The sequence below is a fragment of the Paroedura picta genome, chromosome 2 (assembly GCF_049243985.1).
Source record: "Paroedura picta isolate Pp20150507F chromosome 2, Ppicta_v3.0, whole genome shotgun sequence".
In the NCBI taxonomy this organism is placed as follows: domain Eukaryota; kingdom Metazoa; phylum Chordata; class Lepidosauria; order Squamata; family Gekkonidae; genus Paroedura; species Paroedura picta.
This window is the reverse complement of record NC_135370.1, coordinates 75,988,966-76,014,059: the sequence shown is the minus strand read 5'-3', so window position 1 is coordinate 76,014,059 and position 25,094 is coordinate 75,988,966. Positions and strand designations below refer to the sequence as shown.

General features: G+C 43.1%; 2 protein-coding genes across 4 annotated transcripts in view; one reads left to right on the top strand and one right to left on the bottom strand.

Annotated features, from left to right (window-relative positions):
* The window catches only part of CLCF1 (cardiotrophin like cytokine factor 1), a 52,639-nt gene extending 34,002 nt beyond the window's left edge, over window positions 1-18,637 (bottom strand). Inside the window, exons 1-2 of one of the 3 annotated variants that reach the window (XM_077320908.1) lie at window positions 17,651-17,945; window positions 841-886 (exon numbers count right to left, since the gene is read on the bottom strand). In XM_077320908.1, coding sequence (XP_077177023.1) covers window positions 841-874 — 34 coding nt within the window. In that variant the 5' untranslated portion in view covers window positions 875-886; window positions 17,651-17,945. Of the gene's footprint in view, window positions 1-840; window positions 887-17,650; window positions 17,946-18,558 lie in introns of those variants that run through there. The other 2 variants (XM_077320910.1, XM_077320909.1) reach the window with 2 other exon arrangements.
* The window catches only part of RAD9A (RAD9 checkpoint clamp component A), a 45,504-nt gene continuing 38,867 nt past the window's right edge, over window positions 18,458-25,094 (top strand). Inside the window, exon 1 of the mRNA XM_077320905.1 lies at window positions 18,458-18,609. The gene's annotated coding sequence lies outside the window, so the exon portion shown is untranslated. The remainder of the gene's footprint in view (window positions 18,610-25,094) is intronic.

Here is a 25,094-nt window from a genome sequence, read left to right as displayed (position 1 = left end):
CAGGCCATAGAGAATTTTCACACTAGTTTGAATTATGTTAGAACAATACTCCAAACTAATGAAACTTGGAAATGCATTATTTAACTTGCATTTCCTTTAAGTATTGGACTATACCATAACCACTGGATATGTGAATGAGGGCAGGCTCCTTACATGTAAGATGTGCACAATATGACTCAACATGGCATAAGCCTATAGGTAAAAGGTTATGGGGAAGACAAAAGAGGTTAGACTTGAACAGGGCAAACTGGATTTAAATATCCACTTGGCTATGAAGTTTGAGCTAGTTACTTATCCCCCCTGCTTAACCTACCTCTCAAAACTGTTGTGAGGGAAAAGTGGAAGAGGGCAAGATAAAATGTAAGAGAAAAGTTGAATTTAGTTCCTAGAAATGGTTCCTAGAAAGGGAAGGTAACGCACAAAGAGCAGTAAAGTCAGCAAGGCAGGCAGCGTGAATATCAGGAAAAGATGCTGATAAGAAAGTTTGAAAAACATAAACTAATGTGACATTGTTTATTGGAACAACTTCTTGATACTGATAAGAGTGTTCAAGCTTTAGTTACACCAGATATCTTGATCAGGCAGAAGAGTTAAGGTAGCCAATCGCAAATATATAAACTATAAGACTAGTTAAAAGCAGAAACTTTAAAAAGTCATTTAAAAAGTGTTCTGACATTCAGGTGGAGAACAGACTGAATAGCAAGGGAATTTTGCAAGGGCTTAGCTACAAATAAATATGCTTCCATTCTGCCTGTTGAAAAATTCTGTGCAACTAAGAAATACTCATGTTTTTAAAAGTCTTATGGCAACTTAAGTTGATCTGATTAAATGCTCCCTTACCTATTGTGCATTTCTTATTCTCTGGAAGCAACATGGTTGTAGCCTCCTGTTCAGAAGGAAAGCAAGAAGTGGAATCAGCTAGATAGAAAGGCCATGGGAATGGTGCTATACAAGGCTGAAAAGGACTATTAGGCATTCTACGTTAGGCATGGCAATACAATGGAACTTGGAGGGGAAGCATGAGAGACATGAATAGAGAGAAAGGAAAGTTTATGCTAATGTTGATAAATAGAAACCTATGAGCAGTGACAGAGAAACAGAAGATATAAGATTACACCTGAAAACCATAGTATCTGAACTTCTTGGCTTTAAGATGCTGGCATTTGGCTACATTCAGGGCCATTTTGCACATTTAAGAACATAGCGTTAAGCCAGCGCAATTGCTTAACGCTATTAAAAATCGTGGCGCCCCCATTTCTCACCTCCTCATGCTCTTGCTTTCTTCTCATGCTTCCTAGCACTCCGCACGGCAGATTAAAATGGTGAAGGAGAGGGACTTGCTATTCCCATGAGTTTCCTCCCACCTGTCAATCATGGCAACCAGCCAATAATCTTTCTCCCAGTTCTGAAGGGAAAGCGATACAAGCAATCTCTTTTTTTTTAAGTAAAAATTCTCCGTTGCTATGCGCATGCATCTTGGAATTATGATACTTGAAGATCAACAAAAGTATATATTTTCCTGGTTCTTTTGAGGGGGTTGAGAGACATGCCTTGTACCCTAACTGGAGGGTGGAAGTTTTTTTTCTCTGCCTGGATCAAGGAACGCATATTCATTGCTCCAGGCAGCTTGCTACAAAAAAAAAAAAGGCCCCGTTCCAGGGAGAAGGGAAAGGGAGGCAGGCCCGAGGGCGGGCGCTGGAGATGGAGATCACGCTAATTCTCATCACTTTGGTTATGCACAGCTATTTGGCTGGTGGTTGCTGGTTGCTCTCCTCCCACTCACACAACATAGTTGTAATACCTAGTACTTTATGCGATTCGCCAACTACTGCTTTAAAATGGAGGATGTAGCTGCTGGTTTGCTGCTGGAATGCTGGATGCTGACGATGTCGTGTAAAATGTTTTTTAAAAGCGTCTGCAAGAGGTAACCCTTTCACTACATTTTCTGAGTGCAGAATGGCCAGTATTTTGAGGGTTATGAGTAAACCCCAAGCACTTTATTATAATAGCCTTTCTCTGATTTGCATCTCCATGACCGTTTATGCACTGGAGGTTTCATGCCAGGCTGCAGACTGGAGTTTTAGTCATGGCAGGTTGCCCCACCTCTTCCTGAACATGGCGCCTCAACCGCCAACGATTTGTGCTCCTGCACGGGAGCCGGGGCAGTGATTTCCCCAGTGCGTAAATGGTCCATGTGGCATTGTTTTAAACTTGTTCCTTAACAAAAAGCACCCAACACAAAATGACATGCAGGATATAGATGGTAAGGTTCTTGGCACAAAATTGCTGTAACAGTTATTACTAATGATAACAGAAAAATGGGAAGCCTTATCAGGGAGATCTTCACTTGGCATCTCCAAAAGACTAAGCATTCCAGCCACTGCTGCAAAGTCTCACATATTATTCCTGTCTTTTCATAAGAAGGGGTGAAATCTTCAGTTTTGTTATGTATGATGGAAGCATGATTCCTTCTTCCCACAGTTCGGCAAAGGTCTTTACGACTTAGCAAAGACTGGCCGTTCAGCTCCACTCAGTTTTCAAAGCTGTACTGAGATTAACAAACTCCCTTACTGCTTCCCTAACATCCCCTACCTTGAGCTGCACCTCCCTCCACTGTTGTATCTGCCAGACTTGTATTGTGTTGGGCTTCATTCCCTAGCACAGCAGGTACCGTGACCTGACCCTGCTGGGCGCCTCAAAAGCTCAGTCCAGAACAGCTTTCCTCTACTCTGTAGCAAGTTGGGAAACAATCCTTTATATGGTCTGTGAGCTGTTGGCTCACTGGACACCACAAGGATATTTGGCTGCTTGAAGTCATTGACTATTAATGTTCTACGAAAACGGGCTGTCTCCATCATCTACTATTGTGCATTGCCCTGCCCGCACTCCCCCTCTCCCTTCTTGCAAATGTGTCTCAGCCCTAACTTGCTGACCAACTTCTATTCCAGTTCTGGCCCCCCCATAAAAATAGTTCTGACTCCATTCTGTGATTCCACCCTCATCCTGCTATTCTAGTCCTTGGCTCTCTGAAAATAACCGTTCTTATGCTCCATGATTCCTGCAAACCAATCCCCACAATCACAGATGTAAATAGCTCTAACTAACCCCCATGATTCTCATCCCTGCCCCCAAGAATGTCCCCAGAAATTGCTCTTCCACATTCCAGTTTTTTTAGGAACTGCAGACCTACTATCTCAAGAGCCAGATGGCATAATTTGTGATACACCAAGCCAGATACATGCCATCCAGCCATGAAATGTATTTGACTGTCTTCTTTTACAATCCCTGTGGGCTGCAAAAACAAAGTGTATTGAACCACATGTAGGTAGCCTACATTACTCATTTGGGCTCCTTTGGTTAGGTGGGTCACAAGTTAGGTAGACTTGCTCTGGTGTTTTGTTAATATTCTTTCGACAAGATGGGCAATATCCCATTTATTTCTGATTCTTGTTATGGTAAACAGATGGGACACAAATGCTTTCAAAACAAATCGTTCTAACATTAGATAACTCATTGCATCCTGCTCCTGGAGATATATCAGTGCTATATCTCTACAATGAGATGCGTATGAGCTCAGGTCTGGCTGAAAATCCTGCTTTCTGCTTAGAAACCCTTGCCTGCAAATCCAGCCACGTGGTGTAAGTTGCAATTAGCACCTGGCAAAAGACAAGTCTAGGAATATATATACTCTGTATGTATAAACCATGGCACTGCATATATGTGTTGTGGGGCTGAGCCTTGCATTGTGTAATACAAAACTCATTGCAGGAGACTCTGACTTCCAACAGAATGTTTGACTGCTAACACTGCCTGATGTTTTTCAAAAGCATTTAAAACAAGTTTAGTAATATGTACCTGGGGTGTTGTTGTTTATTAAAAGCATTTGGGAGAGAAAATTGATGGGAGGTAATGTTCAATGTGCCAGTGATTTGTAGTATCTAAATGTAAACATCTGCTTTGTATGCTGCAGGAAATTGCATATTTTATCATTTCAGAGTAGGTAATGTGACACCTTTTTCTGCCTGTTTTGGTGTTTGCAAGCTTTGGAGTTACACAGAACTAGCCATTAGGTAGAATGGAAAGGTACAGTCTGTTCCAAGATATTCTACAGCCAGCATGTAAAAAATATCCAGAGGGGAAGGGTGCCTCATTCATTCAATGGTTTTGATTGCTCATTACTGCACAATGAGTCACTGGCTCATGTAACAAGAGTATACTTATACTCATTTTTCAATTGTTGGTGTATACATGGATGTCTTATCCCAAAACCTCAAAAGGGACAGATAGAAGAAGCTTGTACACCATTCCCACTCATGGGGTACTGCACAAATGGCTCCCTGCAATTTCTTGTCCGAGCTCAGTGCATGTGGCAGAAGCAGGAAGGGAGGGAACAGGAGAGAGTGATGGGGGTGGGGCAAAAGAAGCTGTGCCTGGCAAGGCCCTGGGATAGATTGACCCTGACAGATGTTTACAGTGGTGCTGAGAAAGGGGGTTATTATAGAGCCACAGACTAAACAGACCTTGATGTCGGGAGGGCTGATATCTCTGCCCCCCACCCCACAATTCTAGATGAAGGGAGGGGTAGAAAATGGGTTCCACAGAGAACAACCTGAAAGAATGGGAAGTTCTGTCAAAATGAGGCCATCCTTGCCACCAGATTTTGCCCTAGACAGTTTCCCAAGCCTGAAATGCTAACCAAAGTATTAAACGGGGGAGTTGCAATGCAGTGAGATCAGGGTAAGAGATGTCCAAAGGAGTGGATCAGAGGAGAGGCTGGTAGATGGAGGGAATTCCCTGTGGGGGAGAGGGAGAGCCAGGACAGAACAATACAGTGCCCTTTCTTGCTTTACAAGAAACCACGGAGGCGCCTTACATCAGCGCCTCTTACGAAACTGGCTGTTCCCAATACAAGGAAAGGTCATGTCTGGTGCCAACATATTTCCATCAATTGACCTCTCTCAGTTTGAAGTGGTGTGCATATGTGTGTATGTAATCGGAAAAAGTGTATGCAGAGGAGGGAGGAATCCATCATTTCCCAGAACTGGGAGCTCCCATCATGGTTCTGCCAACAACTATCCATCATTTTGACTTGCATTGCTCTGCTGTTCCTGCTGGCTAGAGAATTTTAACTTTCATTCAGTCTGAGCCATCAGCCTTGAGCACACAGCCATTATGGATAGTTCTAGATGGGTACTCAAGTCAGTCTGTATCAGAGGAATAAAACAGGAATCCAGTTGTGCCTTAAAGACTAACAAAATTGATTGCAGCATAAGACTTTTGTGACTCAGAGCTGATTTTATCTGATGCATTGAAGTGTACATCATTATGTTGGCGCTTAAAAGCTTAAAAACACTGATATAATGAATGTATACTTCTGTGCATCAGACGAAGGGAGCACTGATTCACAAAAGCTTGTGTTGGAACAAATTGTGTGAATGTTTAAAGTGCTAGCAGACCCACAAGTGCTAAGGGGGAAGTTGGAAGCTTTCTTCTGCTTGTTGTCTAAAATAGGGAGAAATATGAAAAAATAAACGGTAATGGAAAAAAACAAAACACTTCTGTCCTTGAAAGAGAAGACTGGAGAAGTAGCATAAATGGATATGACAGGAATGAGCAACCTGAAAAGATGGACAAAAGGATATAAGGTACTAAGAATATAGCTGGGAGAGATCTGATCCTCATTCTTTGATCCTGCCAACAGATAGTCTTGTGAATTGGAGCAGATGGCAACCTAGGGTTGCCATCCTCCAGATAGTGGCTGGAGATTTCCTGGGATTAGGAATTATCTCCAGGTGGCAAAGATTGGCTTGCCTGGAAAAAATGGCTGTTCTGGAGTGTCTGGCATTATATTCTACTAAGGTCTCTCCACTCCCCAAATACTGCCCTCCCCAGGTTCCTTCCCCCCAAATTTCCAGGATTTTTTCAACCCAATGCTGGCAAGCCTAAGGAAACCAGACACCAGGCTTTCTCAGTAGTGGCACCCCTGTGGCAGGCCAGAGGTTTGTCCTGCCCATTTCTGTCATGCAGCCACGTTTTTTGTTTCTTTTTGCTACTGAACATGAATTCATTGACTACATAACACTTTCAACATACGTTATTTGTAATGCAGATTTTATGGACACAGAAAAAGTGAAAGGGGTTTATAGAATCATAGAAGAGAAGCTTAAAATAGGAACAAGGGAGTCCATAAACCCTGACAAAAGTGACTGCGTTGCCAGGAAAAAAATTCAGCTAGTAAAAGACAGCCATGTTGTCCTCAAGTGTCCACAGCTATCCAACAGGACTCTGCCATATGTCACAGAAACTTTAATGAAAGAAGTTTCATTTTTTTAAAACGTCTGACTTCCTTAAGGTGGCGATGTAGAAAACCTGTCCCCTCTCAAACAAGACATTTATTTCGGAGATAAACCCAAATGCTGTGCCCCACCCCACAGTCGTGGGTGGGTTGCACCCAGTCTAATACAGGTGGGAAGCCTCTTGATACTCCTGCCACTTGTCTAGAGAGGGGAGTCTAGTTGGGCTGACGTGAAAATGGTCGTTGAGAGGAATTAGCCTTCTGTTTGTGTGTGAGCAGCAGGGAGGCATTGTTGGCTTGTGACTCACTTCTCTTTCTGTTTGAATTGGCTTAATCCCGCGGTGCCGTGAACCCCCACGCAGTTTTGTTTTTTTTAAGCAACAGTTTTCGCCCCATATGTTTTGGTGTGAGGAACGGGGCTAGAAAAGGGGGTCGGATTTCCAGAGTTGCAAACAGCCTTGCTTCCAAAACAAACAAAAAGAGTGGTCATAAACTTAACGGGGTGGGGTGTATGTCTTGCCCTAGAAGTCTGCTGGTCTTGAGGCCAGCTAGCCTGGCTTATGGCTCTCAAAGAGGGTGTGGCAAATGGGGGAAACTCAAAAATGTGAGAGAAAATAGCATAATTTGGGGGCACCTTTTTTGTATCCAACCAGTAAGCCTGTGAAGGCGCTGAATTCTTTTTTACCTGCTCTAATTGCAGAGGGTATGGACCAAACTGGAGATGTACAATTACAATAATAATGGGATGATTTGGGGATGGGAAGGGCTGAGTGCCTTTTCTGTGAGATGGTAGACTACAGATGCCAGAATGCCATGTCTTTTTTTGGTGGCGGCATAATGTAGTCTGCAGGAAATGTATTTGAGGAGCTACCAAAAGCCATGATGGGAGCCCTTGTCCTCCATTACTTCACCACTGAGCAAACTTTATTAAACATGGCAAGAGGGGTGGTGTTCAAGGGAAAACTGTTTGATTGCCATTTTCAAAAATCATTTTTGCTGGGCAGTGCTTTCTGGGAAAGAGGCTGAATGTTCAGTTTGCCCTGTTGTTGGCTCCATTTCTGCACTGGAGGCTTTGCACTGGGCTGCAGGCTGGAGTTTGAGTCGGGGTAGGTTGTCCTGCCTCTTCCTGCTCCTGCACTGGGGAGCATTTGGCCTGATGCCACTCATCCACCCCAGATTTGTGTTCCTGCACAGGAGCCAGGACAGCGAAGTTCCCAGTGTGCAAACTGAAAAATCCTTTCGTCTTCAAGAACCGGGATAAGAGCTCCTTGAGCATGTAAGTCTCCCATAACTGCTCAGGAGGGGAAAGGGGTTCAGAAATAGGTAAAAGAGCACAAAAAAGTAAGAAAAAGCAAAAGCAGCACAGGATCTCCCCCCCTGAAAGCTTGCAATATATATTTAATGAAGCATTTGGTAAGATGAACTTATGTTGCAACCTCCACCCACACATGGTAGAAAAAGAATGGGGTACACGATGTTGGAGAATGATTATAGGTGAAGGGGGGACAGTGAAGGGATGAGAAAGAAGTCAGATTTGTATGTCTTCAAGTAGATGCTTAAGATTGTTTAAAATGTGGGCCATAGCATCTTTTAAACATACTTCTGTACAGAATCAAAGGGTTACAAAAAGTGTAAACATAATCCTTCCCCCCACCCCCATTTTCTGTGTGTTTGATAATAAAATGAGGATGTTAATCCATAATGTAAGTTCAAAATCAGGGTGTAGTAATTACTTTGTATTAATTTATTTATTTTGTCTTATTTTGCTTTGCTATAGGCAACTTAAGGCACATATTTGCAGTGATCTAGCATTAAGAAACAGTTGATATGTGCTTCAGTGAAGCTAGCGCCTTATTCTACTTGGTTCAAAGCATGTTTTTAATATACTGTGGTTGCATAATAACCTCAGAAGTGCATGTGTTTGTGAATTGTGTGGTGAAGGGGTGTCTACAGCATCCTAAAGAGAGACTGCAAGTGTAAACTACCCAGCCAGATGGTGAAGGGCTCCATCTCACTAGCCTTGGAGTGTAAATGGAAACATTAGTACCTTTTGTCCTGCCTGACATGAAGGTGAGAGCTACAGAGCAAAATACCACTGAGCATCACTACATGGTGAAGTAACATGATGTTGAGGGAATATTTGCCCTGATCCGTGCTAGTTGCACTGAATACATGGCCAATCTTGGTGAATCATAAAGAGTTCTCTGTAGAGCCTGTATCTATGTACTTTACACAATCCTCAAAACACCCTGCCGTCAATCAATAATCATCTTGGTACGGTGCGTACTGTTTGATAGAGGCACCTTTGAAGAGCCAAATGCTTTATTCTTTTTCTCTTTCCAAACACCCATTGGGGTGGGCCATTATTATTCCCAGTTTATAGAAGTGATGCTGACAGTATCTTGTCCAGAATTATCTGGCGGCTCTTTGGCTGACCTGGATCTGTATAATTAGTAGGTGGGTGGGCTGGAGAGAGATTATTGTTTGGGGTGTTGGTTGCATACCCTGCTTGTCCTTACATCTGTTTGTTCCCTTAGGCACACTCCAGGCTGAGCAAGTGGAGGAGTCTGGTGATGACATTGGGGAGTCCTGAGCAGCCGGCAGACTTGTTTGCATCAGTAATGACAGAGTCAAGGCCGTGCAAAAAAACAAACAGTGAAATTAACCAGACAGTGGCTGTGCTTTGTAATGATTTTTCCATTGTGAGGTAAGCCGTATCATACTGGGAGAGAAGGGTGTAGGGTGAAGGAGGGAATTACAAGGAACAGAAAGAGTGTGAAACCGAATGAAGTGCAGATTCCTAGGTGGATGTAAGACTCTCCATAGGTTATTTGGCCCATGGAGGAGCTTCCAGCTGTTTACAAGTGGAGACATCACTGAGCATATGCTAGAAAGCAGAGAAATTGTTTCTTGGTTCTCCTAACACATTTTCAGCAATTCCTTGTCATAGTCAGAGCCTGATTCAAATAGTTTTCTTGAGAGTGAGTCCTATTCCATTCACTGAGATTGACCCAGGTTTAAGAATGTTTAAGAATGCAACACTGATATTTGCAGCATAAAAATAAAAGATGTTATAGGAGTTTTGGTTTTGAATATTTTTTTTATTGAAACGGCTACCTGGGGTGTCAAACTGTCCCTGAAGCTGAACGTATCTTACCGACAGAAAATGAATAATTAGAGGGCAGTCAGCAACCTCCAAGCTTAAAGACGAATGCAAAGAATCACAAGCAAGTGCAAATGGAGAATTATGGCAAAGGATGTGGAGATTGATGAGGTCAGAGTCAATGGAAAACAGCTGAAATGATAAGGTTAGAAACTTTGGTGTTTGGTAGGCTGAGGAATCAAATGCAGTGAGCGTAATACAGAGGTTAGGTGCACAAGTTCTATTGAGATTGCTTAGCTGTGCTTTCCTTCATTGATTTGCCTACAGAGCAGCATGCAAAAGACATTGACAGAACATTTGATGGGCTGTTTAGTGAACTGGGATGCACTGAGGCTATAAAAGTGTGCTCTTAATATTGGTCCCAGTGTGCCACGGAAAATGTGGACACTGTGTAAAGGCTCCTTGCCAGAGTGAGAGACAGAAGTGGCACCAGACCAGATGGAAAAATTAGGTGCTTTTGGGCTAAGGGTCTGGCCTCTCTAATGAAAGCCAAACAAGTCGAGCGTTTGCCTAGGCCCAAAAGTTGTGAGCAGGGCCACCGAGTATGCATAATGCCCCTGGAGGACAGTTGAAGAGATCATGTCTAGACTGCAAAATGCAAAAATAATTTCAGATTTGGGTGCAAGCCAATGGTTTTGGCAGTTCCAGCTCAACACAGAAAGTGCCAAACTCTGCACCTTTCACTCTCCCTCTTGATCTATGTTACAAGGATTTCTCTTTGGAATAGTAAATACCTGAAATTATCAGAACATCATTGCCTGAACCTCTAAGAATACAAGTGAGGTAGTTGCCTGCACTTATACTACCTGGGATCTGAAATTGAAGTGTTCTTTATAACCCAGTCCTACTGATGTTTACTCATAAGTAACTCCCACACATTTCAGTGAAACTTAGCCTCACTAATGGAGCATGGGATAACAAAAGACTTCCTGCAGTGTAACACAGTATGAATTTCCATTGAGGCAAAGTGAAAAAATCTCAGACATGCAAAGAGCAAGGGAACTGTTGAAATGCTGTGAGGAAATTATTTCTTTCAGTTGATTCAAGTGATGTGGAATTAGTTTACAGCATGTTTATAGATGGACATTCCTAGTGTTGTTAATAGAACTGACTAATGGCAGAAGAAGGACCAGGGATGGAATTGGTAAGAGAATGTATAGAAATGAATTTTCTTGTAAGCATCCTGAGACTACAGATTTAGGCTAATTTAGAAATCAGATCTCTCTACACATTCTTTACAGGAAGGTCCACTACATCAAGGTAGTGATAATTGTATTTGATAGAATGCAGAAAGTTTCTTACAAGGAGTATTGTTAGTCATATCCCCTAAAATTAGACACAGGAGCAAGTAGATCTGAAGTAAACATTGAACCACTGCTGAAGCAAAATCTAACCAGTTTAGTTTGGAAACAAAACCACAGGGTTTCATGAGCTTACAATAGTGTCAAGGCTGGGGGGTGGGCTAAAAAAAAAAGTCCAAACCTTTTAAAGCCAAAAGGAGAAGGAAATTCATACTGAGAAGAAATAGCTGCATACAATGGGATTCTGTACAGAAGTCATCATCTATTAACAGTGTGTGGAATGGAGATTAGTAATATGAAACATAGTGCCTAGTACCCATCTGGTAATTGAGGCATGTAAGAACAGAGCCCGTGATGTCCTATCCTGGCTAGGCATGAATAGTACTTAACCAACTATCCAGCTGTGAAATCTACAGCCAGCACAAGAAATAAAGGCAAAAACCATTGGAACAATTCACCTAATGATGCAGCACATTCTTTGTGACAAACAGTAAACGTACTTTCTGCTTTTTCATAACTTTTTCATGTTCCAAGGTTGGTGGTGACCTCTTTTGTAAAGGGCAAAGCAAGTCAATTTAATTTTAGCTTGGGAGCTTTTCCGTTCATAATTGGCTTCTTTGGAAAAATCAGGCCATTGGTGGGAGTAAATGTCGGGTATCTCAGAATTTGAAAGCATTCATGACAGAAAATGGCTTAGTGATTTCTGAGTGCTTTATCTGAGCAATCATCTCAAGAAGGCTTGCACTCTGTATCAGATTCTGGACCTCCCTAAAGGGAGGTTGGCTTTGAATCAGGATAATTCCTGGGGAATTTGTTGGGGAGACATGCATTTCTAAGACAACAGCTAGAACCCCAGTATCTTACTGACCAGAAGAATGAAGAACCAGCATACCAAGCCAAAGAATTATCCCAATGAGCTGTGTGCCAGGGCACAAAAACGCATTTGTATACCTCTGATAAATGGTACTTCCACTGAGAATGTTAGGAGCTAAAGTCATCACAGTCACAGAAACTGCACATACCAAAAAAGTGACCACAGAAAGGAAACTGAAATCCACTCACCAGGGACAATAATGGCACGGATGGCCAAGACACTAAAGAAAACTGTCTCTATAAAATGAGCTACCTTTGCTTGTAGCTCCCCCTACCAATGGAAATCTGTCACCTTAGTCTCACCTTTAGCTCTCCTCATGAAGAAACTCCAGATTTCATTTCAAGTCACCTTCCATTCTCTTTGCTCATTCTACATACAGTTAACAGGTCCTATCTAGTGTACTCCTTTACTTCAATCCAAATCTGCCACTGACACCAAATCTGCCTCTAGTCACCTCTTCCCATACTGAACTCTAAAACTGCAGTCTGCCCTCATCTGTCTTGGTCTTGTACACTCCCAGTTCTCTTCTTGCACTTCTGCTCTCTGTCTTTAGTTTCCATAGCTCCACCCTCTCCTATATGTTAGATCATTCCTTCAGGACCACATTTTGCACCCACCCTTTTTTGTTTAAGAAAGATTGGATCTCCATCTTTGGCCATTCTGTGCCCCAGCACTAAGGAACTTGTCACTGACACTGGATTTTGCTGTTGCCTTTACATCCATGCCTCATGAGCCTTTCTTCATGAGTGGACTGAAATTCAGTGTGGTCAGAATACAGTTTGATTTTCCCATATATAGTCAGGGTGCCATGATGCCTTTTGCTCAACGTTCTCTCAAGACCTCAAGCATCCCTCTGTGAATGAGTTCTGGTGTTTTCTCTTCTGCAGCGTTTGGGCAACCATCCAAAGCTCTTACCCATGGCCCAGATTATTGCAGCGTTGACTTTTCTATCTGTGACCATCCCCTCTCCCCAATCCTTGTTGTTCTGTTACTTTTAATATTCGGTTTCAGGGATCTATATTCCTTCTGCCTTGCTACATTCTGGTGGTCCTATTTCTTCCTTATTATGACAGATTATGCACAGGGCAAGAAGGCTGAGCTGATGGTGGCAGGGCAGCGGGGCTACTCCCTGAGTATGCATGACGTCTCCGCAATCCCGGCCCTGGCCTGAATCAGGGCCTTGGATGGCTTACGGCAAGGGAATGCGAATTCTTCTGCATTCTCTATCTTGCCGTGGCGGCCAGTAGACACCCAGCCGGGGCAGGCCTGTGCATAGAGCAGGCCTTTGAGGCCCAGCTCCTCACTCACACCTATGGTGTCCCTGCAGGGACACAAAATGCCCTATTTGGCTTTGCAGTGCTGCAGAGCCAAATGGGGCATGTCTACACCCCTATGATGGTGGGATAGCAGCATGGTGGGATCCTTGTGCCCCCCCCCCCACACACACACCCTCCTGCTGCCGCCATGAGGCACGGCAGACCTTTCCCTCCATGGAGTTGTGCATGTGTACACACAACTCCGGGGCAGTTGGTTTGCACCGGGGGATTTTGTGCTGTCCCACTGCTATCCCCTCACTAGGAACTGGTAGCGGCCCAACATAGCTGCTGCCATGCATAATCGGTCTATGGAACGTTTATAGTTTGTATCTCATCCTGAGGCTGATCCTGTTCTTGTTTGCCAGTCCATCCTCAGACTTTGGATGTATATATTTTACCTGTGTACCTGAGCTGCTTCTTTCTCAACTACTAGCATCTGAGGTTTCAGAAGTAAATAAAAATGTCCTTCACCACTAGGGAAAAATAATCACCATAATTCCCATTTTTAAAATTACTTTTGCATCCTTTCAAACTAGTTGTAAATTAGTTGAAAAGGTAAATTCTGCTAACTGTTAGTGTTATAATAATCAGAGAGCATGTTTTCATTCATATTTGAGATAGTTTTGTGATAGGCAGTAGCTGGCAGTTTTAAACATCAGGGAAACATGAACTTGGTATTGCTCTTAGTAATCAAATGTAACAAAGAATTGAAAACTGGGTGTGCATCTTTGGACTGGAAATCCTGAGGAATAATGGTTGTAGTTTTTCTTAATTTTAATTTTTACCATCTTCTAATTTTCTACAGTGGCTTCCGCACACATGATATAAAGAAGTTGCTAGATGGTTCCATTGCAGAGGCTTGGATGTGTACTTTCCTCCCTGTGTCTAATTTCCACCAAAGCTCTTCTGCCCAAGTCAGTCAGCTTCTGCTCTCCATGACTATCAGGTCCAGCATAGGACTAGAGAAGTTCAGATGGCTGACCTCAGAAGGACAGTGAGAAAGCATTTGCCTCTTTCCAGGGTAAGCTATAGCCCAAGTGCTCTCACTTGTGTATCAATTTCCCCGGGTATCGAGCAGCCCTACCAAATTTTAATCACTGTGGTAAACATTTGTCTGCAACTTCATATGCAGGGTAAAATATAGTTACAGATGTATGAAGGAAGGGTGGTATATAAATATAATAAATAAATAAATGAAACTTTCCATACTTTAATGTTGTTTCTCTTTTTGTGTTTTGTCTATAATGTCCTATCCAATAACTATTCAAAGCAACTTAATTGTGATGCCTAGCTACCTGTGAAGAGTTTGTTTGTATGCCAAAATATATGTCAGATTTCTACACCATTGCCTGGAGAGTAGAATATCTTTGAGCATAGAGAACTTGGCTATCCCTGCACAGCACTGAATCAGGACTGCTGGAAACTGTTTGTGGTATGCACCCCTAAAACTGAAGCCTCTATCAAAATGTCCTATTTGAGCCTCATTTGTGTCACTCTCCTTATAAAGGCATATTACTGTCTTGTCACAATGGTGCAGAACCTTCAAACTATTCTTGTAACTTTTCCCTCCACCCCCCCCCTTTTAATTTCCTGGCTGCAGGCTTAGGATCAGCAAACCTAAACCAGCAGCAAACTTAATGAGGAGCATCTGTAGGGAAAGGGCATGCACGTGGAAGTGTGTGTGTTGTGTGTGCGCACAGATGTGTGCGAGCACAAGAGCTTGGACAGCAGGAGGTCTACCTCTTGAGGCTTAGGGGTTTGAAGGCAGCTTACTGTGAGAAGGAAGACTGGGGGATCATGGCAGTGGTTGTGCTGCAGAAGAGACTATTCCAAATCAGTATTTAGTTTCTCTGAAGTGTCTGTTTCCTTAAGATTGTTGTGGGGTTGGGGGCCTTATAACATGCTGATAAAGGCACTGCTGAAAACATTAATTTATGCACAAGGCTGGGAAACAAATTTGCTCCCCAGTGTTAAATAATGATCAACAAAAGCATGCTTCAGGTATTGTGCAGAAATGCTTTTTTCCCTGAGCTGAGGTGGCAAATTCCAGGCATCTCACCATGTGTGTGTGCATTTCCTGATAGAAGTGTAGATACACGTCTGTGTAATATCAGAACAGACACTGTGGATTACTGCCCATCATGTCACATACCTGCCCATCCTCAAACTAATTGTTTTTCCTTCCTATTTATAAATAGCCATGTAGTGAGTCTGATGATGTCGCAGTAAGAAAGATGCCACTTGTTGTGAAAGAGACTGAGTTGCACCATGTTCAGGTTAGCCCCTCCTCCCCATCTGCCTTTCTGTTTTGAGCCTGATGAACCCTTAGCTGGACTGCTATCATTGGCAGAAAGTGGCATACACATACATACAACTGTACCTGTCTTTTCAAACATGCACTTGCCAAGCTTTCCACCAAGCCAGTAGATATGTATGGCTTGGGACTTAGATCCTAGAGACGGACAAGGACTCTGGGTCTTTCTAGTTAATACTCTATTTTAAACTCAGGAATGAAATGCATGCAAATTGACACAGGACTAGGTCTTTGCCAAATTTAGTGGTGGGATGGACAGATGGACATGGAAAATGAGCCAACAGTAAGGGCTTCCCACTCCATCACCTCTAAGCAGCCAACTTAATGAGGAGCATCTGTAGGGAGAAACAGGCACATGTGCGCGCCTATGTGTGTATGTGTGCACATGCACAGCTGTTTTGAGCACAAGGCACCATGTATTCCAGGTTCCCTGTGGCTCAGTAAGACTTCTGGGATAGGTTTAATCCCAGTTGATCTTACCCTGATCTGTGGCACCAGGAAACTCCTACCTCAAGCATCTTATTATGCCTGCATATATATGAGAGTTTGCTTTTGTGTGAGAATAGTGGATCTCCACACTCATAGTATTCCACCTTTGTCAATGGGAGTATTGGTTAGAAGAAGGACTTCAGCATCTCCTTTGTACAGAGAGACTCATGTGTCCAGGTGCATATCAGCCTGTGCTGGTCAAGTCATGGAGCTAACAAAAACTAAAGGCATCAGCTTCTACAAAGAGCACCATGTATGGGCCCCTGTAGGTGATTTATTCATTTGTATGTATGTATGTGTGGGCATGCATTTGCCAGTAACCTCTTTACTCTGTATGCACAAATTTTGAGGGGTACAATCTGCGAAAAATGTGCCACTTAGTCATTTCCCAGTATATAGCTTTCCTCTACTCATATTCTCCCATGATACTCTCAGTACAACTCTTTCCTCACAGCATCATTTCTTTGCGCCTGTTCAGACTGTACTCTGAGAAACTTTCTGGTGTAAAGCTAAAGTAGCCCACATGAGGCACACCAGTGCCCAGCCACCCCTGCATGTTGCTGTAAGCAGAGTGTTTCTCACTCTGATTAAGAAAATTGCTCTTAAAACTGCTACCTCTGCTTGCCGGATAGGGTGATGGATGTGTATTGGTTTCTCAGCAAGATGCTGCTTTCTTTTCAGCCCCCCACCCCACCCGCTTTCTTGCTTTCTTTAATCACTTTAACCAAACAGCAGAACTTGCTGACTCTAAGCACAGACCCAAATAAAAGAGACAGCATCTTTCCCCATCAGATGTAGCAGTGAAAATTTGGGCTCGTTTTCTTTGGGGATGTGAACAAGCAAGTTCTCAGTACTACTCTCTGCTTAGAGGGGGCTGAATAGGGTTGGTCTCGTTGGCCTCATGTTTTTCAGGATATTCCCCTCCACTTTCTTTGCTTTTCTTTCTTTAGTGCTTTTAGCATCCATAGTGAAAAATCCCAAGGATTTGTTTTGTTTAGCTTGCTCTTTCTTTTTTTAATAGCTACTCTGTGGGAGCAAGAGACTCCCCTCTTCCCAAACAGCGTGATTGTCAAAAGGGCCAGTCCAGGAAACAAACCGCTTTTGACCTTTTAAGGCTTGTTTTTACATTTTTATTTTATTTTAAACACAAGCCCTTGCCCAGAAAGCCTGGGGTGTTGTCTGCAAAACACAAAACCCCCATTGCTTATAAAAATTACACCCTGCAGGAAAAAGTACTCTCACTCCAAGTAATTCCCCACCACCACCTCCAGCCTCCTCAAAGTAGCAGCAAGAAAAGTTTTGCTAACCAGGCTGCAAATGTTAAAACTCTAAGGATTAACAAACAACCCCCTCTCACATTATTTAGGAAGGTTTGGACACTTCCTAGGGTCTTGTTCTCTCCCCAATTCCATCAGCCCCAGAGAAGGACATTTCCTCATTTTGGCGAAAAAAACCCTTGTTTCAGGGTGGGTTTCTCCCCCTTCTCCTGTTCTTTGTTTTTTAAAAAGCCTAAACAAAACTGTATCCCTTTATTTTAGCAACCAAACACATTCTCTTTCTGTGTTGGGACGGCATTTAAGTCAAGTCATTGGAGGGGGGTACTTTTTAGCCGCTGTCTGAAATGCTGGTGACTTTGATTTTCCTGTCAGTTTTGGATGTTATTCCCTTGCTAAGCAGCGTCCCCCCCCCCCCCCCCGTAATCACAAACATGCATGAAAAAGGGGGAGGGGGGGCAGAGGGAAAGTCTTAAATCAGTCCCAAAGCCAGGCAGACGTTTTAATCAAATCAAATTAGAATCAGCAGCGGGGTTTTTTTGGGGGGGGACGACAAGGCACACAGCAAGACCCCAACATGCCCCATCCCCCCCTCTCAAAACTGAATGAGATGCGAGCCCTTACCTGAACCCCCCCCAGCAACACATAGCATAGTAGACTCAGAGTGTGGGCTGGGGGCGACGCTGCGGGTTAGCAGACAAACGGTTTTGTTCCGAATGATCACTGCAGCTCCCCGGTGCGGAGTGAAAAATTGCCTTTTTCCCGGCTGGCTCTGCCCCGGGTTCCTTTCCTTTCCTTTTTCTCCCCCCTCTTCTCTATTTGTTTTGGTTTGTGTTTGCTGGGTGTTAGGTGGGAAAAGCTGTCTGTACTTTTTTGTATGTGCGCAAAGTTTTCACCGCTCTCTCTCTCGCTTTCTCTCTCACTCTCTCTCCCCCTCTTCCCTCTTCCACCTCCCGTGATTTGCTCTTTTGATTGGTGTCCAGGAATGTAAGAATATAAAAAAAAGAAAGAAAAGAAAAAGTGCATACACCCTCTCTCGAAGCTGCTGCCTTTTTTTAAAAATTCAAGTGTTAAGCAGAACCAGGTTGCTTTCAAGAATGTATTCGATGCAACTGTATACAAGCGCAGGCTCATTCATTTCTCTCTTTCCCCTTCTGTTCACCACCCACCCCAACATAACCCCCCCCCCCTTCAGTTCTTCAAACCTGGGGAGGGGGTGAGAGAAAGGTAAAGGATTTAGTAGTAGGTTTTGCTCAAAGTTAAAGAAGGAAGAGGAAAGAAAAGTATTTTTGCAAAAGAACTATCCAGAGGAAATGCCAGCCCACCATACCCCACCCCCTCCCCACCCCGCTCCCTAGATATCTGGATGCTGCCAAGATTTGCTAGTGGCATTTTTTAAAGGGCTTCCAGCAAATGTTGGAGAAATCAAATGTGTTTGTGAGGACTCAGTCGGGGTGCTGAGTGAGGAGGAGAGGTGGGCTGGCTCCTCTCCAGAGGAGGGAAGGTTGGAGAAAGGTACCAAGGGCTCCTACCTGCTCTGAACTCCATCTGGTTAAATCCCCAGTCCGGTGCAGCCCTTGAAGGTAGGTGTGTGACTAAATGCTTCCTTTCGCCGAGGGGTCTGCATGGAGTCTGCTGCCTCCTTTATTTTGGGCCAGGATTAATAATCCCATTTGCCAATCCCACTCACTAGGGTTTGGTTTGGTTGTGGGTTTGTTTTGGGTTTTTTTTTTAATTTGGTGAAGATATTCTTGAAACCTTCTTTTCTAACCCCCCTTCCTTTCTGACGTGTAAAGCTTTAACCACAAAGCAAAGCCCAGTCTCAGAGGGTGGGAGAGGGTGGGGGGCATGGGGGAGGAGAGGTACCGCAGATTGGCTCCTCTCCCCTACGAAGAGACAAGGCGAGGTGAGTGTGTGAAACCACCCTGTCTCAGACTGAAATGCCAGATTTGGAAAGGGAGGTGGAGAGACGGGGGGGGGGGGGGAAGCTTGGGGTGGGGGAGAAGGGGTGGGGATAGAGGGAAGAAACTGACCCATTCTTTTTCTCCATTTCTTTCGCCTTGCCTTTGCCTGTCCTCTCGCTTCTCAATCTGGCTATCTGAAATGCGTTCCTGTATAAGAGGTCCTCGGCCCAGCTATTTGGCCTGAACTGCATAGGTATTGAACATTACACACCCATCTGAGTGCCAGGAGCTTGGAGCACCTCTGCCTCCCCTCTGCCCTTTACCAGCAAACAAAACACAATGGCCTGCTGGTGGGTTGTTAGATGTTTGTCCCATTCTTACAATCAGAATGGCATTTTAGTCATCGGCAGGTGACTAACCCTCCAGGCGACAGATGTCATGAAAGGCTGATGTGGGAGTGAGTGCCGATAGTTCACTCAGCAAACAGTCAAGGGCATTGGGGTGTGTGCACGAGGGGTTCTTTGTCTGTTCTTCCTCCCCCAGCAAAAAAAAAAAAAAAAAAGTTCATACACATTTGTCTGTCATTCATCCCAGTGTTCTTCCTTCCTTTGTGTGTGTGTCCGTGTGTGTGTGTGTGTGCACATATTTGAGTTCTGATTGTAATTCATTAATCAGCAAAAGACTTTCCAACCTTATTGCAGCACAAGCCTTGTGACTCAGCACTCTGCTTTCCAACATCAGGGCAACTTCACTTCCCCCCCTTTACCAATTCTGGATGGACTCATTTGAAAGCCACTGTGATAAGGAGACCGCAAAAGAGCTCAAGTGGTTGCACAAAAGGGGGAAGGGATCAGGATTGTCAAAGAGAAAGGATGTCTTAAAAGACAATAATCCTGCCTTGCAGGATGAAATATCAATATTGAAGCAATGCAAATACAAACTACTTATACATTCTATAGGTTCAGGTGGATAGCCGTGTGGTCTGAAGCAACAGAACAAAGTTTGACTCCAGTTTGACTCCAGTTTGACTGCAGTGGCACCTTTAAGACCAACAAAGTTTAATTCTGGGTATAAACTTTCGTATACACGCACACTTGCACATGATGTAGAACAAAAAATGATAAGTTTTGCTTCCTTGCCCCTCCCCCCAAGACTTGAGCATTTATTTGTTCATTTAGTGTTCATTGTTATGTACTATAGAGTTCAAAAATTTTGCACATACAGAATTATGTGCAAGATTGTAATAATTTTAATACACAACCTGATGTCATACACAACATTGACATTAGCAAATCTGCAGTGAAGTTGGTTCTGACCCATAAACCTCCTTCGTAACAAGTAGGATTTTATTTTTTATGTCTGCATTCCTTCTCTAGTACTGCCCCAATAAACCACTTTTTGAAGATCAGAGCTTTGAAATCTGTACAGAATTTCTTTTTGTATGAAATAGTTTCTAAATGTGTGTTGGTGCTTTCCCTCCCCTTACTATGTTGTTTAAAAAGTTGCTTGACAAAAATACTCTTTATGTATTTCAATAGCTAAGGAATTGTTTGTTTTCAATTACTTTCCTTTGATTAGGACCGACTTTGCTGATGGGAGTGCTTCTAACTAGAGGAGGAGTTTGGAAATAAACTTCACATTTAAAATAAACTATCAAATGTTATTAAAGCTGGCATGTTGGGTATATGGCAAAAATGAAGAAAAAAAAACCCCAAACCCTGTTGATTCACATTACTAAATATTTACATATTTTACAAATGAGAAAAGCAGGGAAGAGAGTGGTTTTGAACTGTACAAGGAAATCCAATCACTTTATACAAAATTAATTGCATTTGTGAATAATTTTTTTCATTGTTAAAACCTGACTCGTTATTTACATGGAAAAACTATTATGAGGCTTTGAACTTTAGGGAGGAAAGGGGGGTAAACCCCTTATTCCTTTTTTTTCCTTGCGGGCTTTCGCGTAATGCTTTGTGTAAAAACAAAGGCGCTCGCAGACACAACTAATTTTAGCTTTTTTTTTTGTCTCTAGAAAACCCCTCTGTGCCTCCAAAAGGTAAAATTCAAAATGCATCTTAAATGCTTACCCCCCCCCCCTCGGCACAATAGATTTTATAAATAAAATATTTTTTTGCTAGGATGTGCCACAAGCTGGACTTTCTGATCTTTATTTAAAAGAATTCCATTACTACTTATTTGGCATTTGCATGTATTTTTAAGTGTGAATAAAGATTTATTTGCTTCCAATTTGCTTGGTGAGCTTAGATTTAATTTGTGTAAAATAAATAAATTGAAGGTGTGTAGCAGAACCTCAGTTATGCATCCAAAAGAGACAGAGTCTTACACACACAGCCTTGCATTTCTTTTGGTCTAGACACACATTTATGTGTTCATAAAATGCACAATGCTTTAGGGGCATATTGCTTCCTAGCCCTTGTTCCATGCTGTGTTTTTGACTCTGCTGCAAGGGACTACCAAATGAATTGAAGAGTGAGGAATGTTGGGGTAGTGTTGTTGGCAAACCCAGAATAGGCCTGAGTTGTGACTTTTGGTTCTTGATCTAAAGAGATGATTTAAACTGGAAAACTCATAAGTTTGCTTTTCCAGCAGAGAGATCCTAAAGCCTAGGCTGTTCTATATAAATATTTTAAAAGGGACACTTGAGAAGTTCTGAATATAAAATACACCCGTTACATTCTATGGAAGTGTGAAAAATATGGGACATCTGTTTTGTGCTATGGGGCTTCAGGCCTTTTAGGACAGAAGACAACCTTTGAATAATGGACATTCTCTAATATGAAAGGTGGCTGATAATCATAGTCACAACCTACCTTGCTTTATGTATGCAGAGACACAGTGCCAGATTAGGAAATATCACAAAGATCTGAAAGATCCTGTAATAGTAGAAGGGTCCTCAAAATGCTTGTTTTCCAACATATACATTCAATGCTCTTTACAATATGGCTTGCTGGTAGTTCATAAAGTGTTGGGGATACTGGATATAAATCCTCTATCACCTGTGCATCACCATGAAAGTAATCCTAGACAAGGAGCTGGACTTTGAAGTGTGAACTGGAGACATGCCCTAGATGTACATCAGGAATTAGGGATTGACAGAGCAGCAGCTATGCCCATCAACCTGCATTTAGCAATCAGACAGGGTTTTGTGATCCAATCCAGTATATATCAGTCTTTTGGAACCTAAGGAAGAGCCACTATACCTGCAGAGGCAGTCTGCTGTTTCTAAAGCATGGGTTTTCCAGTAGGCAAGCCATTGTTGTTGTTAGGTGCGAAGTCGTGTCCGACCCCATGGACAATGATCCTCCAAGCCTTCCTGTCCTCTACCATTCCCCAGAGTCCATTTAAGTTTGCACCGACTGCTTCAGTGACTCCATCCAGCTACCTCATTCTCTGTTGTCCCCTTCTTTTTCCCTCAATCGCTCCCAGCATTAGGCTCTTCTCCAGGGAGTCCTTCCTTCTCATGAGGTGGCCAAAGTATTTCAGTTTCATCTTCAGGATCTGGCCTTCTGAGGAGCAGGCAGGGCTGATCTCCTCTAGGACTGACCGGTTTGTTCGCCTTGGAGTCCAAGGGACTCACAAGAGTCTTCTCCAGCACCAGAGTTCAAAAGCCTCAATACTTTGACGCTCGGCCTTCCTTATGGTCCAACTTTCACAGCCATACTTTGCAACTAGGAAGACCATAGCCTTGACTAGACGCACTTTTGTTGGAAGGGTGATATCTTGGCTTTTTAGGATGCTCTCTAGATTTGCCATAGCTTTCCTCCACAGGAGCAAGCGTCTTTTATGGCACCAATAACAAGTTTGCAAATTGGATCATATCTTTAAAAGAACTCCCAATTTGTTAAATAAAACTTTGTTGGTTTTAAAGTTGCCACTGGACTCTGTTGCTTCAGACCAACACGGCTACCCACCCAAATCTATCCCAACTTGTTAGAAATTCTTCTAAAAGGGATGAAACAAACTCCTGGTTTAGTTGATAGGAGTGCAGACTTCTAATCTGGCGAGCTGGGAGTGATTCTCTGCTCCTCCTCCACATGCAGCCAGATGGGTGATATTGGGCTCACCACAGCACTGATACAGTTGTTCTGACCGAGCAGTGATATCAGGGCTCTCTCAGCCTCACCAGCCTCGCAGGTTTGTTGTGGGGAGAGGAAAGGGAAAGCTTTGAGAATCCTATGGGTAGAGAAAAGTGGCATATAAGAACCAACTCTTCTTTTTTCTTTTCTTGGGACTATTGCCTCTCCCAACTTTGTCTGCTGTGATTCAGGAGCTTCCCTTATCTCACTTGGTTTTGCTTTCACATATACCCTGTAGAAATCACTATATCATTGCAGGTGCATGAGGGTAAGTTGTTTCTCAACATACCCTCCATCTAGGTCTTTATACTTCTGAAGGTGGTGTTTCCATCTCTCTAACCCTCCCCCAAAGTATTCTGCACTCTGATTTTCACCATGTTAAAAATTGTATGTATGTATGTATGTATGTATGTATGTATGTATGTATGTATGTATGTATGTATGTTTCGATTTATATCCCACCGCTCCCAGCAAGCTGGCTTGTGGCTAGTCACGCTAAAACCCCCAATAAAACATACAATATTGTCCCATTAAAACATCCCTAACCCTAACCCTATGGCGACCACAGTTCAAATTCCATTATGCTAGCTAACATCCGGTCACAGGGAGACCCCGAGCACTGACCCATTACCAACAGCGATGGTCGGCTAGTGGGGACTTCCAAATTCAAGACCTTCCTTCTTCTCTGCCAGTGGGGTCTTAGATCTTCCTGGGCTGGCCTCAACCATAGACCTGCAGAAGAGCTCCATCTTACAGGCCCTGCAGAATGCTGAAAATTCCTGCAGGGCCCTCAGCTCATCCAGGAGCTCATTCCATCAAGTTGGGGCAGGACAAAAAATGCCCGGGCTCTGGTCGAGGCCAACCGAGCTTTCCTGGTGCCTGGAATCACCAGTAGGTTACTACCTGCAGAGCGCAAAGCCTCTGGCAATTTTGGCATCTTTAAGGGTCTCAAATCATGTTCCTTTGACATGTTCTTTGAGTGTTGGGAAGAAAAAGAAGTCTGAATGGGCAAAATCAGGGCAGTATAGTGGGTGGGGTAAAGTTTCCTAATGAAATTCTTGTAGTACAGCTACCCTTAAAGAATGAGTAGGTGCATTGTTGTGATGGGGGGGGGGATCCCTCAATGCAACTTTCCTGGCCTTTTTCTCATCAGTACTGTTTTCAGTTGTCTTAAAATGTCATAATAAGCCTCCATGTCATCTGTGTCCAATAAAATAATTTTGTTTGTAATAAACCTGTGCATGTATGAACTGGAACTCTAGTAGCAATACGTTTTGATCTATCCTTGTATTTCTTAAATGTAAGGTTGGATAGGTGTAGCTGGTTCATTATGGAATAGATAAACTTTTGCTATGAGGAAAACCAGCCTTCTGAACTGAACATATTAAGGTAATAATGCATAAGAAACATTTGATCCTGCTGATGGAGAAGATACTTCTAATGTCTGATATTATCATAGAAGAGCAGGACAAGATTAGAAAGATAGGTCAGGGGTAGTCAACCTGTGGTCCTCCAGATGTTCATGGACCACAATTCCCATGAGCCTTTTGCCAGCAAATGCTGGCAGGGGCTCATGGGAATTGTAGTCCATGAACATCTGGAGGACCACAGGTTGTCTACCCCTGCGATAGGTGACTGTCGGAAACATTTATATTCAAGTATTCTAGAAAACCTTCAACCAAACCAAAACCTTCAACAATGAGATTTTGAATAAATGCTTTGTAATATGATAGTTGTGGGTTTTCTGGGTTGTGTGGCTGTAGTTTAGTAGTTTTAGACCCTGACATTTCACTGGTAACTGTGGCTGGCATCTTCAGAGGCAGGACACAGCAAGATGGGAATCTCTCAGTGCCATTTATTATCCTGTACACCAGGGGTAGTCAACCTGTGGTCCTCCAGATGTCCATTTACTACAATTCCCATGAGTCCATGCCAGCATTTGTAGTAAATGGACATCTGGAGGACCACAGATGGACTACTCCTGCTGTACACCATTTTCTGGCTGCTTTCTCTTGTTGGCTAGTGAAGAGGAGAGAGACTGAGAATATGAGATAATATATGGGTTGG